We start from the raw sequence: 21,370 nt of genomic DNA, 5'->3' as shown, positions 1-21,370 counted from the left end.
GTTGTCCGATTCTATTCGGACAGACGCTCCCCTCGAGGAAATCCAGGATAGGATAAAGGCCCTTAAATTGGCCAACTCCTTTATCACAGATGCTTCCCTTCAGGTTATTAAGCTGGGAGCTAAGATTTCTGGTTTTGTCGTCCTGGCCCGCAGAGCCTTATGGTTAAAGTCTTGGTCTGCGGATGTGTCATCTAAGTCTAAACTTTTGGTGATTTCTTACAAGGGAAATACCTTGTTTGGACCAGGTTTGACGGAAATCATTTCTGACATTACGGGAGGAAAGGGCCATTTCCTCCCAATTTTCGTTATTTTCGAAATTTCATGGGAAATCCTTCCACTCCCTCTTCCAAGCAGGAGCAATCTAAGCCTTCCTGTTCAGTCTTGGAACAAGGGAAAACAATCCAAGAAGCCTGCTATTGAATCAAAAGCAGCATGAAGGGTCTGTCCCCGATCTGGGACCGGATCTTGTGGGGGCAGACTTTCCTTCACTCAGGCTTGGGTTTGAGATGCTCAGGATCCCTGGGCGGTGTCACACGTGTCCCAGGGATACAAACTAGAGTTCAAGACATGTCCTCCCAGGGGCAGGTTTCTGCTTTCAAGATTATCGGTAGACCAGAGAAAGAGAGGCGTTCATACACTGTGTTTGGGACCTCTCCGACCTGGGAGTGATTGTTCCTGTTCCGATACAGGAAAGGGGTCTGGGGTTTTATTCCAATCTGTTCATGGTTCCCAAAAAGGAGGGAACCTTCAGACCAATTTTAGATCTCAAAAGTCTAAACAAATTCCTCAGTGCCGTTCTTCAAGATGGAAACTATTCATTCCATTCTTCCTTTGGTCCAAGAGGGTCAATTTATGAAAACGGTGGATTTAAAGGATGCGTACCTGCATGTCCCCATCCACGGGGACCATCACAAGTTTCTAAGGTTTGCATTTCTAGACAAACACTTCCAGTTTGTGGCTCTTCCATTCGGCCTTGCCACATCTCCCAGAATTTTTTCAAAGGTTCTGGGATCTCTGTTAGCGGTGCTCCGATTGCGGGACATTGCAGTGGCGCCTTATATGGACGACATTCTGGTTCAGGCGTCTTCTTTTCAACAAGCAAGATCCCACACGGAAATGTTATCTTTCCTGCGATCTCACAGATGGAAGGTAAATTTGGAGAAGAGTTCCTTAGTTCCAAATGCAAGGGTAATTTTCTTGGGAACCATAATAGATTCCATATCAGTGATGATTTTTCTGACAAAAGGAAATTAAAGATTTTTGATTCTTGCCTAGCGCTTCAGTCCTCTCCGTGGCCATCAGTGGGTCAGTGCATAGAGGTAATCGGTCTGATGGTAGCGGCAATGGACATCATCCCGTTCGCTCGTTTCCACCTCAGACCTCTGCAGTTAAGCAGGCTCAGTCAGTGGAATGGAAATTATGCGCATCTGTCTCCGCGATTACAGCTGGAGCAAGAGACAAGGGATTCTCTTCTTTGGTGGTTGTCTCAGGATCATCTTTCCCAAGGAACCTGCTTCTGCAGACCCCCGGGGTCGATTGTGACAAAATATGCCAGCCTTCTGGGATGGGGAGCAGTCTGGGGCTCTCTAAAGGCTCAGGGAACATGGACTCGGTCGAAGTCTGTTCTACCCATAAACATTCTGGAGCTGAGAGCAATCTTCAATGCTCTTCTAACCTGGCCTCAGTTAGCCTTGGCCCGGTTCATCAGGTTCCAGTCGGACATCATAACTTCAGTGGCTTACATCAATCATCAGGGAGGAACTCTGAGTTCCTTGGCCATGACAGAGGTAGCCAAGATCATTCAATGGGCGGAGACCCACAATTGCTATCTGTCGGCGATCCACATCCCAGGAGTGGACAACTGGGAGGCGGACTTTTTGAGCAGGCAGACCTTTCACCCGGGGGAGTGGGAACTCCACCCGGAAGTGTTTTCCAGCCTGATTCTCAAATGGGGACAGCCGGATCTGGACCTCATGGCATCGCGGCAGAATGCCAAGATGTCGAGGTCAAGGGACTTCCGTTGAGGAAGGACCACCTTCTTCAAGGGGAGACTTCCGTTGAGGAAGGACCTTCTTCTTCAAGGGCCCTTCCTTAATCAAAATTTAGTTTCTCTGAAGCTGACTGCTTGGAGATTGAACGCTTATTTTTATCCAAGCGTGGATTTTCGGAATCTGTCATTGAGACCATGATTCAGGCTCGTAAACCTGTTACTAGAAAGATTTACCACAAGATATGGCGTAAATATCTATATTGGTGTGAATCCAAGGGCTACTCTTGGAGTAGAGTTAGGATTCCTAGAATTCTGTCCTTTCTCCAAGAATGTTTGGAGAAGGGTTTATCGGCAAGTTCCCTAAAGGGTCAAATATCTGCCTTGTCTATTTTATTACATAAACGTCTGGTGGACGTACCAAACGTGCAATAGTTTTGTCAGAATTGGGCCTGTGTTCAAGCCAGTTACTCCCCCCTGGAGTCTTAATTTAGTTCTTAAGGTTCTTCAAGGGGCTCCGTTTGAGCCTATGCATTCCTTAGATATTAAGTTATCTTGGAAAGTTTTGTTTCTTGTTGCTTTTTCATCTGCTCGTATAGTGTCAGCTCTCAGCATTACAATATGAGTCTCTTTACCTTATTTTTCATTCGGATAAGGTGGTTTTGTGTACTAAGTTAGGGTTCCTCCCTAAAGTAGTTTCAGACCGGAACATTAATCAGGAGATTGTTGTTCCTTCCTTGTGTCCTAATCCTCCTCCTCAAAAGGAACGGCTTTTGCACAACCTGCATTAAAATTCTATTTACAGGTGACTAAGGATTTTCATCAGTCTACTGCTCTGTTTGTGGTATTCTCTGGGAAACGTAAGGGTCAGAAAGCTACGGCTACTTTCTTTGTGGCTGAAGACTATCATTTGCTTTGCCTATGAAACTGCTGGACAGCAGCCTCCTGAGAGAGTTACGGCTCATTCTACGAGGGCTGTTTCCTCTTCCTTGGCATTCAAAAATGAAGCTTCTGTGGAACAGGTTTGCAAGGCTGCAACTTGGTCCTCTCCACACTTTTTTTTTTTTTCTTCAAAATTCTATAAATTTTGACGCTTTTTTGCCTCAGCCGAGGCCTCTTTTGGGAGAAAGGTTCTTCAAGCAGTGGCGCCTTGCGTTTAGGTTCCCTGTCTTGTCCCTCCCTTATCTGTGTACTCTAGCTTGGGTATTGATTCCCAATAGTAATTAGATGATCCCTGGACTACTCATGTCATTAGAAAGAAAACAAAATTTATGCTTACCTGATACATTTATTTATTTCTTGACAAGATGAGTCCACGGCCCGCCGGTTGTTGGTATATTATAAACTTCAGACAACTCTGCACCTTGTTGCTTCCTTTCTCTCCTTTTGCTTCGGCCAAATGACTGGGGTTGGAGGGAAGGGAGGTGATATTTAACAGCTTTGCTGTGGTGCTCTTTGCTGCCTGCTGCTGGGCAGGAGTGATATTCCCAATAGTAATTAGATGATCCGTGGACTCATCGTGTCAAATTTATCAGGTAAGCATAAATTTTTGTTTTCACACGAAACTAGTGTCTTCAAACTAATTTGGTGTCGATGAATTTTTCTCCTTTTAGTCTTTCACTCCCTTCAGTGGCTCTGTGAATAAAGTACTAATATAAGTACTACGTCTCATAATTACAGTTTCAGATTCTCATGGGCAGAAGTCAATTCTTGCCTAAATCTTATGATTCACATTTCAAGAGTGAACAATAGGAATCTGTCTTTCTCAGTCATTTAGTCTCTACATCCAGGGGAGTGGTCTCTTCATTAGGATGTGTTCTATCTGATTGTGGATCTTTGGGGCCTAACAGAAATAGATCTAAGGGTCTCTCGCTTGAGCATCAAACTTCCCAGGTACTTTGCAAAGTCCATGGATCCTTAAGCAGAGGTAGTGGATGCTCTAGTATTTCCTTGGTCATTTCAACCTGCTTATCTATCGGTTTTCTCCTCTGGTTCCTTTTTTCAGGAGTGATTTTTAAGATAGGACTAGAAAAGTAATTTGTAATCCTGATTGCCGTTGCGTTACAGGGTTTGGCATAGTGATCTAGTTCAAAAGTCAAGTTATTCGCCTTGACCTCTTCCTCTGCTTTCAAACTTTTTGCCTTTTTTATAGGTCTTTTTTTTTTTTTTTTTTTTTTTTTTTTTTCCCTTCCGGATCTTTAGTCTCAAGTTTCATGGCATGGAAATTGAATGCTTAGTTCTGAGAAATAAAAGTCTCTAGGAAAATGTATCACAAAGTTTGATAGATCATAATTTTGTCTTACTCTTTTAGAATGCCTAGAATTCTTCAGTTTTTTTACAGGATGGTTTAGATCAAGGGTCGCCAACCTTTCGGACCTCAGGGACCACTAAACTCACAATTTTGAATCCCATGGACCATGATTTTTTTTTTTTTTTTTTAAAAAGGTACCTGTGTGTGTGTGTGTATATATATGTATATATATATGTATATATATATATCTATATATATATATATATATATATATATATATCTCTTGTAAAGGTGTATCCAGTCCACGGGTTCATCCATTACTTGTGGGATATTCTCCTTCCCAACAGGAAGTTGCAACAGGACACCCACAGCAGAGCTGTCTATATAGCTCCTCCCCTAACTGCCACCCCCAGTCATTCTCTTGCAACTCTCGACAAGATATGACGTGTAAGAGAGATATGGTGACTTAGTGTAGTTATTTACCTTCAATCAAGAGTTTATTTTTAAACGGTACCGGCGTTGTACTGTTTTACTCTCAGGCAGAAATTAGAAGAAGAATCTGCCTGGAGGTTGATGATCTTAGCGGTTTGTAACTAAGGTCCATTGCTGTTCTCACACATAACTGAAGAGTATGGAAAGAAAACTTCAGTTGGGGGGAACGGTTTGCAGATTACCTGCTTTGGGGTATGTTCAGTATATTTATTTCTAGAGAGATAAGGTCTAGAAAATGCTGACAGAGCCTTGTATATCAGACGTAAGCCTGATGAAGTGATTTAACAACTGGGATCATGCTTACAAAAAAGGGTAATATTCATGTTAATACTCATATTAGTGTCAAAACGTTTGCATGGTTTATAGAAAAAACGTTTTTTCTCTTGAGGGTGATAAATCTTTATTTGGGGCCTAGTTTTCCACATGGCTAGTCAGATTACTCCTATGAGTACTTTCTCCAACATAGGTGTGTCCGGTCCACGGCGTCATCCTTACTTGTGGGAATATCTCTTCCCCAACAGGAAATGGCAAAGAGTCCCAGCAAAGCTGGCCATATAGTCCCTCCTAGGCTCCGCCCACCCCAGTCATTCTCTTTGCCGTTGCACAGGCAACATCTCCACGGAGATGGTTAAGAGTATGTGGTGTTTAGTTGTAGTTTTTTATTCTACTATCAAGAGTTTATTTTAAAATAGTGCTGGTATGTACTATTTACTCTGAAACAGAAAAGGATGAAGATTTCTGTTTGTGAGAGGAAGATGATTTTAGCAGACAGTAACTAAAATCGATTGCTTTTTCCACATTGGACTGTTGAGATGAAGTAACTTCAGTTGGGGGAAACAGCAGACTTTTCTGCTTAAGGTATGACTAGCCATATTTCTAACAAGACTGTGTAATGCTGGAAGGCTGTCATTTCCCCTCATGGGGACCGGTAAGCCATTTTTCTTAGTTTCAAACAGAATAACAGGCTTAATATGGGCTATAAAACTGGTAGACACTTTTATGGGCTAAATCGATTGCTTTATTTGGACATTTTATTCATGTTTATGCTGATAATTCACACTTATAAACTTGGAACGTTTTTTATCGGCAGGCACTGTGTTAGACACCTTTTCCAGTCAGGAGGGCCTTCCCAGTTGTAGGCTGAGCCTCATTTTCGCGCCATTACTGCGCAGTTGTTTTTGAGAGTAAGACATGCAGATGCATGTGTGAGGACCAGAAAGTTGTTGGAAAAGTGTCTGGAAGGCGTCATTTGGTATCGTATTCCCCTCTGGGCTTGGTAAAGTCACAGCAAAGGCTGTAGCTGGGACTGTATAGGGGTTAAATTTGTAAACGGCTCCGGTTCCGTTATTTTAAGGGTTAAAGCTCTGAAAATTGGTATGCAATACTATTAAGGCTTTAAGACACTGGTGAAATTTTGGTAAATTTTGAACAATTCCTTCATACTTTTTCACATATTCAGTAATAAAGTGTGCTCTGTTTAAAATTTAAAGAGACAGTAACGGTTTTGTGTTAAAACGTTTTTTGTGCTTTATTGACAAGTTTAAGTCTGTTTAACATGTCTGTGCCTTCGGATAAGCTATGTTCTATATGTGTGAAAGCCAATGTGTCTCCCCACTCAAAATTGTGTGATAATTGTGCCATAGCGTCCAAACAAAGTAAGGACAGTACTGCCACAGATAATGAAATTGCCCAAAATGATTCCTCAGATGAGGGGAGTAGACATACTACATCATCCCCTACTGTGTCTACACCAGTTTTGCCCACGCAGGAGGCCCCTAGTACATCTAGCGGGCCAATGCTTATTACCATGCAACAATTGACGGCTGTAATGGATAACTCCATAGCAAATATTTTATCCAAAATGCCTGCATATCAGAGAAAGCGCGATTGCTCTGTTTTAAACACTGAAGAGCAGGAGGGCGCTGATGATAATTGTCTGTCATACCCTCACACCAATCTGAAGTGGCCATGAGGGAGGTTCTGTCAGATGGGGAAATTTCAGATTCAGGAAAAATTTCTCAACAAGCTGAACCTGATGTTGTGACATTTAAATTTAAATTAGAACATCTCCGCGCACTGCTTAAGGAGGTGTTATCTACTCTGGATGATTGTGACAACTTGGTCATCCCAGAGAAATTATGCAAGATGGACAAGTTTCTAGAGGTTCCGGTGCACCCCAATGCTTTTCCTATACCCAAGCGGGTGGCGGACATAGTGAATAAGGAGTGGGAGAAGCCCGGCATACCTTTTGTTCCCCCACCTATATTTAAGAAATTATTTCCTATGGTCGACCCCAGAAAGGACTTATGGCAGACAGTCCCTAAGGTCGAGGGGGCAGTTTCTACTTTAAACAAGCGCACTACTATCCCTATTGAGGATAGTTGTGCTTTCAAAGATCCTATGGATAAAAAATTGGAAGGTTTGCTTAAAAAGATTTTTGTACAGCAGGGTAACCTTCTACAACCCATTTCGTGCATTGTTCCTGTCACTACAGCAGCGTGGTTCTGGTTCGAGGAACTAGAAAAGTCGCTCAGTAGAGAGACTCCGTATGAGGAGGTTATGGACAGAGTTCACGCACTTAAATTGCCTAACTCTTTTATTTTAGATGCCGCTTTGCAATTAGCTAGTTTAGCGGCGAAAAATTCAGGGTTTGCAATTGTGGCGCGCAGAGCGCTTTGGCTAAAGTCTTGGTCAGCGGATGTATCGTCCAAGACAAAATTGCTTAACATCCCTTTCAAAGGTAAAACTCTATTTGGACCAGAATTGAAGGAGATTATCTCAGACATTACTGGAGGAAAGGGCCACGCCCTTCCACAAGATAGGCCTTTCAAGGCCAAGAATAAGTCTAATTTTCGTTCCTTTCGCAATTTCAGGAACGGACCGACCTCTAATTCCGCATCCTCTAAGCAAGAGGGTAATGCCTCACAGCCCAAACCAGCCTGGAAACCTATGCAAGGCTGGAACAAGGGTAAGCAGGCCAAGAAGCCTGCTGCTGCTAACAAAACAGCATGAAGGAGTAGCCCCCGATCCGGGACCGGGTCTAGTAGGGGGCAGACTCTCTCTTTGCTCAGGCTTGGGCAAGAGATGTTCAGGATCCCTGGGCACTAGAAATAGTTTCTCAGGGTTATCTTCTGGAATTCAAGGAACTACCCCCAAGGGGGAGGTTCCACATGTCTCACTTATCCTTAAACCAAATAAAGAGACAGGCGTTCTTACATTGTGTAGAAGACCTGTTAAAGATGGGAGTGATACACCCTGTTCCAATGACGGAACAAGGAATGGGATTTTACTCAAATCTGTTCGTAGTTCCCAAAAAAGAGAGAACTTTCAGACCAATTCTGGATTTAAAGATCCTAAACAAATTTCTCAGGGTACCATCGTTCAAAATGGAAACCATTCGAACGATTCTACCCACTATCCAGGAAGGTCAATTTATGACTACCGTGGATCTAAAGGATGCGTACCTACATATTCCTATCCACAAAGAACATCATCAGTTCCTAAGGTTCGCTTTTCTGGACAAACATTACCAGTTTGTGGCTCTCCCATTCGGGTTAGCCACTGCTCCAAGGATTTTCACAAAGGTACTCGGGTCCCTTCTAGCGGTTCTAAGACCAAGGGGCATTGCAGTAGTACCGTACTTGGACGACATTCTAATTCAAGCGTCGTCCCTTTCAAAAGCAAAGGCTCATACAGACATCGTTCTAGCCTTTCTCAGATCTCACGGATGGAAGGTGAACATAGAAAAGAGTTCTCTGTCTCCGTCAACAAGAGTTCCCTTCTTGGGAACAATAGATTCCTTAGAAATGAGGATTTTTCTGACAGATGTCAGAAAGTCAAAACTTCTAAGCGCTTGTCAAGTTCTTCACTCTGTTCCACGTCCTTCCATAGCTCAGTGCATGGAAGTGGTAGGGTTGATGGTTGCAGCAATGGACATAGTTCCTTTTGCACGAATTCATCTAAGACCATTACAACTGTGCATGCTCAAACAGTGGAATGGGGACTATACAGACTTGTCTCCAGTGATTCAAGTAGATCAGAAGACCAGAGAGTCACTCTGTTGGTGGCTGACCCTGGACCATCTATCCCAGGGAATGAGCTTCCGCAGACCAGAGTGGGTCATTGTCACGACCGACGCCAGTCTAGTGGGCTGGGGCGCGGTCTGGGAATCCCTGAAAGCTCAGGGACTATGGTCTCGGGAAGAGTCTCTTCTCCCGATAAACATTCTGGAACTAAGAGCGATATTCAATGCTCTCAGGGCTTGGCCTCAGCTTGCAAAGGCCAGATTCATAAGATTCCAATCAGACAACATAACGACTGTTGCGTATGTCAATCATCAGGGGGGAACAAGGAGTTCCCTAGCGATGAAAGAAGTGACCAAAATAATACAATGGGCGGAGGATCACTCCTGCCATCTATCTGCGATCCACATCCCAGGTGTGGAAAACTGGGAAGCGGATTATCTGAGTCGTCAGACTTTCCATCCGGGGGAGTGGGAACTCCACCCAGAGATCTTTGCCCAGTTTACTCAATTATGGGGCATTCCAGACATGGATCTGATGGCGTCTCGTCAGAACTTCAAGGTTCCTTGTTACGGGTCCAGATCCAGGGATCCCAAGGCGACTCTAGTGGATGCACTAGTAGCACCTTGGACTTTCAACCTAGCTTATGTGTTCCCACCGTTTCCTCTCATTCCCAGGCTGGTAGCCAGGATCAAACAGGAGGGGGCCTCGGTGATCTTGATAGCTCCTGCGTGGCCACGCAGGACTTGGTATGCAGACCTGGTGAATATGTCATCGGTTCCACCATGGAAGCTACCTTTGAGACAGGACCTTCTTGTTCAGGGTCCATTCGAACATCCAAATCTGGTATCCCTCCAGCTGACGGCTTGGAGATTGAACGCTTGATTCTATCAAAGCGTGGGTTTTCAGATTCTGTGATAGATACTCTGGTTCAGGCCAGAAAACCGGTAACTAGAAAGATTTACCATAAAATATGGAAAAGATATATCTGTTGGTGTGAATCCAAGGGATTCCCATGGGATAAGATAAAAATTCCTAAGATTCTTTCCTTTCTGCAGGAAGGTTTGGATAAAGGATTATCTGCGAGTTCTCTAAAGGGACAGATTTCTGCTTTATCTGACTTACTACACAAACGACTGGCAGCTGTGCCAGATGTTCAAGCATTTGTTCAGGCTCTGGTCAGGATCAAGCCTGTTTACAGACCTTTGACTCCTCCCTAGAGTCTAAATCTAGTTCTTTCAGTTCTTCAAGGGGTTCCGTTTGAACCTCTACATTCCATAGATATTAAGTTATTATCTTGGAAAGTTTTGTTTTTGGTTGCTATTTCTTCTGCTAGAGTTTCAGAGTTATCTGCTCTGCAGTGTACTCCGCCCTATCTGGTATTCCATTCAGATAAGGTTGTTTTGCGTACTAAGCCTGGTTTTCTTCCAAAGGTTGTTTCCAACAAGAATATTAACCAAGAGATAGTTGTACCTTCTTTGTGTCCGAAACCAGTTTCAAAGAAGGAACGTTTGCTACACAACTTAGATGTAGTCCGTGCTCTAAAGTTCTACTTAGAAGCTACAAAAGATTTCAGACAAACATCTTCTCTGTCGTTTATTCTGGTAAAAGGAGAGGTCAAAAAGCGACTTCTACCTCTCTTTCCTTTTGGCTTAAAAGCATCATCTGATTGGCTTAAGAGACTGCCGGACGGCAGCCTCCTGAAAGAATCACAGCTCACTCCACTAGGGCTGTGGCTTCCACATGGGCCTTCAAGAACGAGGCTTCTGTTGATCAGATATGTAAGGCAGCGACTTGGTCTTCACTGCACACTTTTGCCAAATTTTACAAATTTGATACTTTTGCTTCTTCGGAGGCTATTTTTGGGAGACAGGTTTTGCAAGCCGTGGTGCCTTCTGTTTATGTGACCTGATTTGCTCCCTCCCTTCATCCGTGTCCTAAAGCTTTGGTATTGGTTCCCACAAGTAAGGATGACGCCGTGGACCGGACACACCTATGTTGGAGAAAACAGAATTTATGCTTACCTGATAAATTACTTTCTCCAACGGTGTGTCCGGTCCACGGCCCGCCCTGGTTTTTTAATCAGGTCTGATGAATTATTTTCTCTAACTACAGTCACCACGGTACCATATGGTTTCTCTTATATTTTTCCTCCTGTCAGTCGGTCGAATGACTGGGGTGGGCGGAGCCTAGGAGGGACTATATGGCCAGCTTTGCTGGGACTCTTTGCCATTTCCTGTTGGGAGAGATATTCCCACAAGTAAGGATGACGCCGTGGACCGGACACACCGTTGGAGAAAGTAATTTATCAGGTAAGCATAAATTCTGTTTTTTTTAAGGCCCTTTGACATCGAGTGCATGGTGGGAGGGGCCTATTTTCGTGCTCTAAATGCACAGTTGATATTCAGACTGAGACATCCAGCTTCCCTAAAGGAGTCCTCTGGCATCTAGGACCACTATAGAGGGTTTTTTTCCTGCAAAAATAGTGTTTAAGGGCAGGTAGGAGCCACAGCAGAGCTGTGGCAGTGTGTTTGACTGTTAACGGTTTTAACGTTTTTCAAATCCGGTTTGGGGCCTAAGGGGTTAATCATCCATTTGCAAGTGGGTGCAATGCTGCTTTAGTCCCTTATACACACTGTAAAAATGTCAGAGTTTACTACTTTAACACTTTTGCAGTTTATGTGGTAGTTTTTTTCTCTTAAAGGCACAGTACCGTTTTTGTTTAATTGCTGTTTCACCTTTTTTAAAGTGTTTTCCAAGCTTGCTGGTCTCATTACTAGTCTGTTAAACATGTCTGACATAGAGGAAACTCCTTGTTCATTATGTTTAGAAGCCATTGTGGAACCCCCTCTTAGAATGTGTACCAAATGTACTGATATTTCTATAAGTTATAAAGACCATATTATGGCATTTAAAGATTTATCACCAGAGGTTTCTCAGACTGACAAAAGGGAGGTTAAACCACCTAGCTCTCCCCATGTGTCAGAACCTATATCTCCCGCTGAAGTGACGCCAAGTACATCTGGCGCGTCCAATGCGTTTACCTTACAAGACATGGCGGCGGTTATGTCTAATACCCTCACAGAGGTATTGTCCAAACTGCCAGGGTTACAAGGAAAGCGAGACCGCTCTGGGGCTAGAACATATACAGAGCTTTCTGACTCTTTAGTAGTTATGTCCAATATACCCTCACAATATGCAGAAGCCGGAGCAGGAGAGCTTCTATCTGTGGGTGACGTTTCTGATTCAGGGAAGGCGTTACTTCAGTCTGACTCTGAAATGACGGCGTTTAAATTTTAAGCTTGAACTCCTTCGCTTGTTGCTCAGGGAGGTTTTAGGTACTCTGGATGACTGTGACCCCATTGTAGTCCCAGAGAAATTGTGTAAAATGGACAAATACTTTGCAGTGCCTGTTTACACTGACTTTTTTCCAGTCCCTAAGAGGTTTTCAGAAATTATTACTAAGGAATGGGATAGACCAGGTGTACCGTTCTCTCCCCCTCCTGCTTTTAAAAAGATGTTTCCCATAGATGCCGCAACACGGGACTCATGGCAGACGGTCCCTAAGGTGGAGGGAGCAGTCTCTACCCTAGCTAAGCGTACAACTATCTGTGTCGAGGACAGTTGTGCTTTCCTAGATCCAATGGATAAAAAATTTGAGGGTTTCCTTAAGAAAATCTTTATACAACAAGGTTTTATTCTCCATCCTCTTGCATGCATTGCTCCAGTCACTGCTGCAGCGGCTTTCTGGTTTGAGTCTCTTGAGGAGGCTCTACAGGTGGAGACACTGTTAGATGATATTCTAGACGGGATTAAAGCTCTTAAATTGGCTAATTCCTTTATTTCTGACGCCGTTTTTCATTTAACCAAGCTAACGGCTAAGAATTCAGGTTTTGCCATTCAGGCGCGTAGGGCGCTATGGCTTAAATCCTGGTCAGCTGAAGTTACTTCAAAGTCTGAGCTTCTCAACATTCCCTTCAAAGGGCAGACCCTATTCGGGCCTGGACTGAAGGAGATCATTTCTGATATTACTGGAGAAAAAGGTCATGCCCTTCCTCAGGATAGGTCCAACAAATTAAGGGCCAAACAGACTTTTTGTTCCTTTCGAAACTTCAAGAGTGGCGCAGCTTCAACTTCCTGTAATGCAAAACAAGAGGGAAATTTTGCCCAGTCCAAACCAGTCTGGAGACCTAACCAGGCTTGGAACAAGGGGAAGCAGGCCAAAAAACCTGCTGCTGCCTCCAAGACAGCATGAAGAAGTAGCCCCCTATCCGGGACCGGATCTAGTTGGGGGCAGACTTTCTCTCTTCGCCCAGGCTTGGGCAAGAAACGTCCAGGATCCCTGGGCTCTGGAGATTGTTTCCCAGGGATATCTTCTGGACTTAAAAGCTTCATCTCCAAAGGGGAGATTTCATCTCTCACAATTATCTGCAAACCAGATAAAGTGAGAGGCATTCTTACGTTGCGTTCAAGACCTACTGGTTATGGGAGTGATCCACCCAGTTCCAAAGGAGGAACAGGGGCAGGGCTTCTATTAAAATCTGTTTATAGTTCCCAAAAAATAGGGAACTTTCAGACCAATCTTGGATCTCAAGATCCTAAACAAATTTCTTAGGGTCCCATCCTTCAAGATGGAGACTATTCGAACCATCCTACCTATGATCCAGGAGGGTCAATATATGACTACCTTGGACTTAAAGGATGCTTATCTCCACATTCCGATACACAGAGATCATCATCCGTTCCTCGGGTTCGCCTTTCTAGACATGCATTACCAGTTTGTGGTTCTTCCCTTCGGGTTAGCCACGGCACCAAGAATCTTTACGAAGGTTCTAGGGTCCCTACTGGTGGTTCTAAGGCCACGAGGCATAGCGGTGGCTCCTTACCTAGACGACATTCTGATACAGGCGTCAACTTTTCAAATCGCCAACTCCCATACGGACATTGTTCTGGCATTCCTGAGGTCCCACGGGTGGAAGGTGAACGAAGAAGAGAGTTCCCTCTCCCCTCTCACAAGAGTTTCCTTCCTAGGAACTCTGATAGATTCAGTAGAAATGAAGATTTTTCTGACAGAGGTCAGGTTGTCAAAGCTTCAAACTTCCTGCCGTGCTCTTTATTCCACTTCTCAGCCGTCAGTGGCTCAGTGTATGGAAGTAATCGGCTTAATGGTAAGCAGATTTGTCTCCTCGGATAAATCTGGATCAAGAGACCAGGGATTCTCTTCTCTGGTGGCTATCTCTGGTCCATCTGTCCAGGGGAATGAGTTTCCGCAGGCCAGAATGGACTATAGTGACGACAGATGCCAGCCTTCTAGGCTGGGGCGCAGTCTGGAACTCCCTGAAGGCTCAGGGTTCGTGGACTCAGGAGGAAGCCCTCCTTCCGATAAACATTCTGGAACTAAGAGCGATATTCAATGCTCTTCAGGCTTGGCCTCAGCTAGATGCGGTCAGGTTCATCAGATTTCGGTCGGTCAATATCACGACTGTAGCCTATATCAACCATCAGGGGGGAACAAGGAGCCCCCTGGCAATGTTGGAGGTTTCAAAGATAATTCTATGGGCAGAGGTTCACTCTTGCCATCTCTCAGCTATCCATATCCCAGGAGTAGAGAACTGGGAGGCGGATTTTCTAAGTCGGCAGACTTTTCATCCGGGGGAGTGGGAGCTCCATCCGGAGGTATTTGCCCAGCTGATTCAACTATGGGGCAAACCAGAACTGGATCTCATGGCGTTTAGTTAGAACGCCAAGCTTCCTTGTTACGGGTCCAGGTCAAGGGATCCCCAGGCAGCGCTGATAGATGCTTTAGTAGCGCCCCGGTCCTTCAGCCTGGCTTATGTGTTTTCACCATTTCCTCTGCTCCCTCGTCGTATTGCCAAAATCAAGCAGGAGAGAGCTTTGGTGATTTTGATAGATCCTGCATGGCCACGCAGGACTTGGTATGCAGATCTGGTGGACATGTCATCCTTTCCACCATGGACTCTGCCGCTGAGGCAGGACCTTCTACTTCAAGGTCCCTTCAAACATCCAAATCTAATTTCTCTGCGTCTGACTGCTTGGAGATTGAACGCTTGATTTTATCAAAGCGTGGTTTTTCCGAGTGGGTCATTGATACCTTAATTCAGGCTCGAAAGCCTGTCACCAAGAAAATCTATCATAAGATGTGGTGTAAATATCTTCATTGGTGTGAATCCAAGGGTTACTCATGGAGTAAGGTCAGGATTCCTAGGATATTATCTTTTCTCCAAGAAGGATTGGAGAAAGGATTGTCAGCTAGTTCCTTAAAGGGAAAGATTTCTGCTCTGTTTATTCTTTTGCACAAACGTCTGGCTGAGGTTCCAGACGTTCAGGCGTTTTGTCAGGCTTTGGTTAGAATCAAGCCTGTGTTTAAACCTGTCGCTCTGCCATGGAGTTTAAATTTAAAGTTCTTCAAGGGGTTTTGTTTGAACCTTTGCATTCCATAGATATTAAACTTGTATGTTGGGAAAGTTCTGTTTTTAGTAGCTATCTCCTCGGCTCGAAGAGTTTGAGTTATCTGCTTTACAGTGCGATTCCCCTTATCTGATTTTCCATGCAGATAAGGTAGTTTTACATACCAAACCTGGGTTTCTTCCTAGGGTGGTATCTAATAAGAATATCAATCAGGAGATTGTTGTTCCTTCATTATGTCCTAATCCTTCTTCAAAGAAGGAACGTCTATTACACAATCTTGATGTGGTTCGTGCTTTAAAGTTTTATTTACAAGCGAAGGATTTTCGTCAAACATCTGCTTTGTCTACTCTGGACAGAGGAGAGGCCAAAAGGCTTCAGGCAACTTCTTTCTTTTTGGCTAAGAAGCTTAATCCGTTTAGCTTATGAGACTGCTAGCCAGCAGCCTCCTGAAAGAATTACAGCTCATTCTACTAGAGCAGTAGCTTCCACATGGGCTTTTAAACATGAGGCCTCTGAACAGATTTGTAAGGCGGCGACTTGGTCTTCGCTTCATACCTTTTCTAAATTCTACAAATTCGATACTTTTGCTTCCTCAGAGGCTATTTTTGGGAGAAAGGTCTTACAAGCAGTGGTGCCTTCCGTTTAAGTTCCTGCCTTGTCCCTCCCTTCATCCGTGTCCTAAAGCTTTGGTATTGGTATCCCACAAGTAATGGATGAACCCGTGGACTGGATACACCTTTACAAGAGAAAACAAAATTTATGCTTACCTGATAAATTTATTTCTCTTGTGGTGTATCCAGTCCATGGCCAGCCCTGTCATTTTAAGGCAGGTGTTTTTTATTTTTAAACTACACTCACCACTGCACCCTATAGTTTCTCCTTATTTCTTGCTAGTCTTCGGTCGAATGACTGGGGGTGGCAGTTAGGGAGGAGCTATATAGACAGCTCTGCTATGGGTGTCCTCTTGAAACTTCTGTTGGGAAGGAGAATATCCCACAAATAATGGATGAAGCCGTGGACTGGATACACCACAAGAGAGAAATTTATCAGGTAAGCATAAATTTTGAGATATATATATAGATATATAGATATAGATAGATATATAGAGATATAGATATATAGAGGAGTACTATGCAACGTGCATAGGAAGATTGTATTTTAACTCCTCCTCCGTCGGTTATCACTGATGTCCACCCAGGCACTGTAGGGAGTTGCGGCATGACGGGGGTGACACAATCAGTGGAGATGAATTCTTGCTTGATGGTGTCAATGACCACCAACATATTCTCGTGGTCCACACACCACTGGTTGGGTACCGCTGGTTTAGATAAGTATCTGCCAATTACCTGACAAAACAGATATCTGCTCTTTCCTTTTGTTTCTTGGAAGATTGCTAGTCTTCCTGATATTTCTTTTTTTTGTTCAGGCCCAGGTTCGAATAAAACCTGATATCAAGCCTATTTCTACTTCTAGGTGTTTTAACCTAGTGTTAAATTATTTTGCTTTCTCTTCCTTTTGAGCCTATACACGTATTAGGCATTAGACTGCTTTCTTGGGAAGTGTTGTCCCTTGATACAAACACTCTTAGCAGAAGAGAAGGCTGTCTGCTCTCTTGTGAGTCTCCTTACCTGATATTCTTCCAGAATAAGGCTGTTTAGTGTGCTACATTTAATTTTTTTGTCAGTTTCGCACAATATTAGTAGGGAGATTGTTAATCCATCTGTGTCCTGATCCTAAGAATGCTTCTGAAAGATCTTTGCATTTTTGGATGTTGAAGCATTTTTAATGCTAGTAAGGTTTTCAGACAAACTTCTAGTCTGTCTGTTCCTTTTTTTCTGACCCCAGGAAAGGTCAGAAGGCCTCTGCTATTTCTTTAGCCTATTGATTGAAACTTTGATTTACAAGGTAGCCACTTGGTCTTTGCATACCTTTACTAAATTTTACCATTTTGCTTCCTCTGAAGCAGCCTTTGGTAGAAAGGTCCTTCAGGCAGTTGTTTCAGTTTACTGATTATGCCTATATATATATCAGATTTTATACGCTTTGGTTGTGGATTTAATTTCTCAGCAAAAAAAGTTTTGTTTCTTTTGGGGGGGGTGTTTCCATCCCTCCTTTTATAGTTATTCGTGGCTTCCACAGCTTGGGTATTCCCATGAGTAATTGATTGTGGACTCTCGCCACCTATATGAAAAACATTTATATTTACCCGATACATTAGTCATGGTGGTGAGAGTCCACGAGCCCCCACACTTTTCTTGGGTTTGATTTTTTTTTTTTTTTTCCCTGCTTCTTTTTGGCTCTCATTCCTTTTTAAGCTCACTACTTGGCTATATGTTAGACTAAGGTATGTGGGAGGAGTTTTATAGGGCACTTGTGGTTTGGGAGTCTTTGCCGCCTCCTAGTGGTAGAAATGTAATTCCCGTGAGTAATGGATAGTAGACTCTTGCCACCATGAAATAAATTAATATCCGGTACATTATGTTTATTTTTTTGATAGGTAAATAAGAGGAGAAATGTCTGTTTAAATGGAGTGATAGCAAAGATTTTCCCGATCCTTAAAAGGACGATCTACATTGCAACTGTACTTACGTTGTCATGCTTGCCCAGTGATCACACAGTATGACATCCCCAAATTTTTTTTTTTATTCCCATTCCGGTAAGAGTAAGTTTCCAAGCGTTTGCCGTTTTGAAATGGCCTACTGATTCCTCCATGTGACATCACTATGTCCATGAGTTTGTGGATGCAAATGGTGGCTGTGTATCGTGCAGAATGAGTTACGCTTGTCCACAGTGATTTCATGCATGCGCACTAAGTGACGCTGCAGACCTTTCTGGACACGGAAACACGGTCTGCAGCATCACTTTGTGCGCATGCGTGTATCGCTGTGCATGAGCTTAACTCATTCTGCACAATGCACATCCACCATTCGCATCCACAACCCATGAACATAGTTATATCACATGTAGGAGGGATCAGGAGGTCATTTCAAAACTGAGGGTTTGTTTTGTTTTGTTTTTTTAATTGACAAACTGAAATTGTAATAACATGTATATGCATTTCAGCTTCTCTGAAATGTATTCATTCCCCTCCACCATGCTTAGTTGCAGGGAAAGGGACATTTTTTTTAGCGTATTGTTATCCCTATGCTTTTTATCCTTAGGGGGTATGAATTTCGATTTTAATGTGCCTTTGTTTTCCTTATTTTTTATTTTTTTTTAATACTTCAAGGAGTTCAAGTGACCCAGGGAAGAAGAAACAGCACATTTGTCACATCCCTGGCTGTGGGAAGGTTTATGGTAAAACTTCTCATCTCCGTGCTCATTTGCGTTGGCATACGGGAGAGCGACCTTTTATCTGTACCTGGATGTTTTGTGGAAAGCGCTTTACACGGAGTGATGAGTTGCAAAGACATAAGCGAACCCACACAGGTAAGTAATAGCCAGAGAATCTGCAACATGGCTAAAATGCACATGTAATATGAAATGAGTTAATACTCCCTCCTCTCTCCCAATCCCCTCCCCCACCCCCCACGTGGTTAGATTTTACAGTTCTATATTGAAGATATTATGCAATGTTCCATAAGCTAATTGTTTATTTTATTTATTTTTTTGTTCCTCTAATAGGTGAAAAGAAATTCATGTGTCCCGAGTGCCCAAAACGCTTCATGAGGAGTGATCACTTGTCCAAACACATAAAGACTCACCAAAATAAGAAAAACCAGGGCAGTGCTGTCACCATGACAACCGTATCCATGGACACTGGAAACGGCTCTGATGGTAGCACTGCTTCCACTCCAACACCCCAGACCCTTATCACCACCAACATGGTTGCCATGGAAGCAATCTCTCCTGAGGGCATTGCCCGGCTGGCAAGCAGCGGCATAAATGTAATGCAAGTAGCGGATCTCCAGTCGATCAACATTAGTGGCAATGGCTTCTGAAGTCCTGTGTTCAGAAAGGACCGTAAATAGACACTGAATAATGTGGAGTTGAGGGTAGGGCTATTAAAACAATGACAATGGGTCCAAGCAAAGCTAAAAGGAAGGCATCAAAAAGAAGGGGGTGCCATTTTTGCCTTAACTTTATTGTGGGAGCTTTCTCCTGTAGCAGTTGCTTTTTAGTCTCAACAAGGATGATTTTCCTAATATTTCTATTATGCCAGTCCCTGGTTGAGAACCTTAAGACCATGGCTACATGAAATTTTTCATTGGGGATTTGTGATGATTTTGAAGCCTTAACACATTTGCAGCCAGAACTGTGTACACTGCAAGCTGAGGCAGTGAGGGTAAATGTTGACAATATGCCCTCTAGTCTCCTGTGATAATGAATTACATAAGTTGTAGATTGTGTCTTTACAAGCCTTATATCTGTTGGGGTATAAAGACTAAATTGTTTGATGGAATTTTATAGAAATATATAATAAAATATTTCTATTTTTCATTAGGTTTTCCACAAAAAGGTACACCCATAGCCATCATGCCTTGCTCATTCTGTTACCAAGGCAATATAAATTATATATTTTTTTAACAGATGCTATATAAAATATTAAGCATACATGAAAAAATGCCAAAAAATAAAATAAAAAATAATGTAACCAGTGCTTAGACCAAATTTTGCTTTGGTCATTGTGTATCCTTATTTGCTACTTCACAAAGTACTTCCCCCTTTTTACATGTAATCTCAAAAGCAATCCCACCCTTCCGTTACAATCCTATATCTGGCTATTGTTTAATTCTCTGTTTTGACTCCTTCCCATTGAATGGGAAAAAACCCTTCCTTTTTGTAATTATTTTACTTGCTTCGTCTTTTTATTTAATTTTTGAATTATTTTATTCTGTTTTCCTTCATGAAGAGCCTGCAGTATTATACTGGGTGATTTAGTAGGCAGTATGTGCTTGTGTGTTTATTAAATATATATATAAAATTTTTATTAACTCCTGTCCCGTTTCCGATGCACATCTGGACTTTTAATCCATTCATCAAAATGGAGAGATCTTGAAATTAGATGACACTGCAATAAAACTATTTTCTTTTACAGACTGCTGCATCTCAATGAAAGCTTTTAATTTAGCTACATGTATACATTTCCAGTATCTTAATAAGATGAGTTGAGATTGTACATTTAAAGGGACTTGAAACACTATTTTTTTTTTCTTTTTTCATGATTTAGATAGAGCATGCAATTTTTAATTTATTTCTATTTAGTTTCATTCTCTTTGTATCGTTTGTTGAAAAGAATACCTAGGTAAGCACCGATGCTGCCGATTGTTGGCTGCACATAATAGCCTCTTGTCATGGGCTTTCAGCTAGCTCCCCGTAGTGCAATACTTCTCCAACAAAGGATAGCAAGATAATAAAGCAAATTAGATAATAGAAGTAATTGAAAAGTTGTTTAAAATTTTATGATCTATCTGAATCATGAAAGAAAAGTTTGGGGTTTCATGTCACTTTAAATGATATTTCAGCTAAAGGGGCAGTATATTGTAAAATGTTCTCTCCTTTGTTCTCTGTTATACATGTTACCTGCTGAAGTGTATTAAATTTACACATAGGCTCTTATTTTGGTATCCTCCACCTTTACTGAAAATGTCACTACTTCACTACTTAAAAGCTATGCAAACATAGCCAGCAGAAGAAATAACACTTCGGTGGGGGTAGTGGAGTGAAAAACAAACATTTAAAATGAACATTTCTTTTAATTATTGGGCTTTGGTATACAGACAGATATGTAACAGAAAATATTCTGTGCATAGAAAGTGTTTTTTTTTTTTTAATATATATATGAGGTCTGATTTCCCTGCAAGTTCAGCCCATTGTAATGTTTTACTTTCATATAACATACATTAAGGAGCATTTTCTTGTACATTTTATACTTTGCTGCTGGTATAACAAGTTAATTGAAACATTAAGGTGAAATCCGTTTTACAATACTGTCCCTTTAACTCAATCTCTCAATTAAATTGATCTGTAGTAGTTTTCTTTGGCATTGTTGTTGCTGATATATCAAGAATATATTCTCTCATGTTGGGTTTATGAATAGTATATTAAGAATAATTCCATCACTGATGTTTGAGTGGTTTTTCTTCTGGTTTCCGATCTCCCTTTGGCAGTTGGCGTTGGAAGCAGAACCTGTATAACTTGCAAGGGAGATGTTCTCCGTTAACATCTAAGCATGTTGTCAATACTATA

The 21,370-nt window shown here is 42.4% G+C and overlaps 1 protein-coding gene across 2 annotated transcripts in view; it reads left to right on the top strand.

The window, feature by feature from the left end:
* SP1 (Sp1 transcription factor) overlaps positions 1 to 20,218 on the top strand; it is an 81,645-nt gene extending 61,427 nt beyond the window's left edge. For both annotated transcript variants that reach the window (XM_053708307.1, XM_053708306.1), the window contains exons 5-6: positions 18,411 to 18,610; positions 18,806 to 20,218. In XM_053708307.1, coding sequence (XP_053564282.1) covers positions 18,411 to 18,610; positions 18,806 to 19,122 — 517 coding nt within the window. In that variant the 3' untranslated portion in view covers positions 19,123 to 20,218. The remainder of the gene's footprint in view (positions 1 to 18,410; positions 18,611 to 18,805) is intronic.
* The last annotated feature ends 1,152 nt before the right edge of the window (positions 20,219 to 21,370 follow it).

The sequence above is a fragment of the Bombina bombina genome, chromosome 3 (assembly GCF_027579735.1).
Source record: "Bombina bombina isolate aBomBom1 chromosome 3, aBomBom1.pri, whole genome shotgun sequence".
NCBI lineage: Eukaryota > Metazoa > Chordata > Amphibia > Anura > Bombinatoridae > Bombina > Bombina bombina.
Note: the sequence above shows the minus strand (reverse complement) of the source record. Positions and strands in the feature narration are given on the sequence as shown.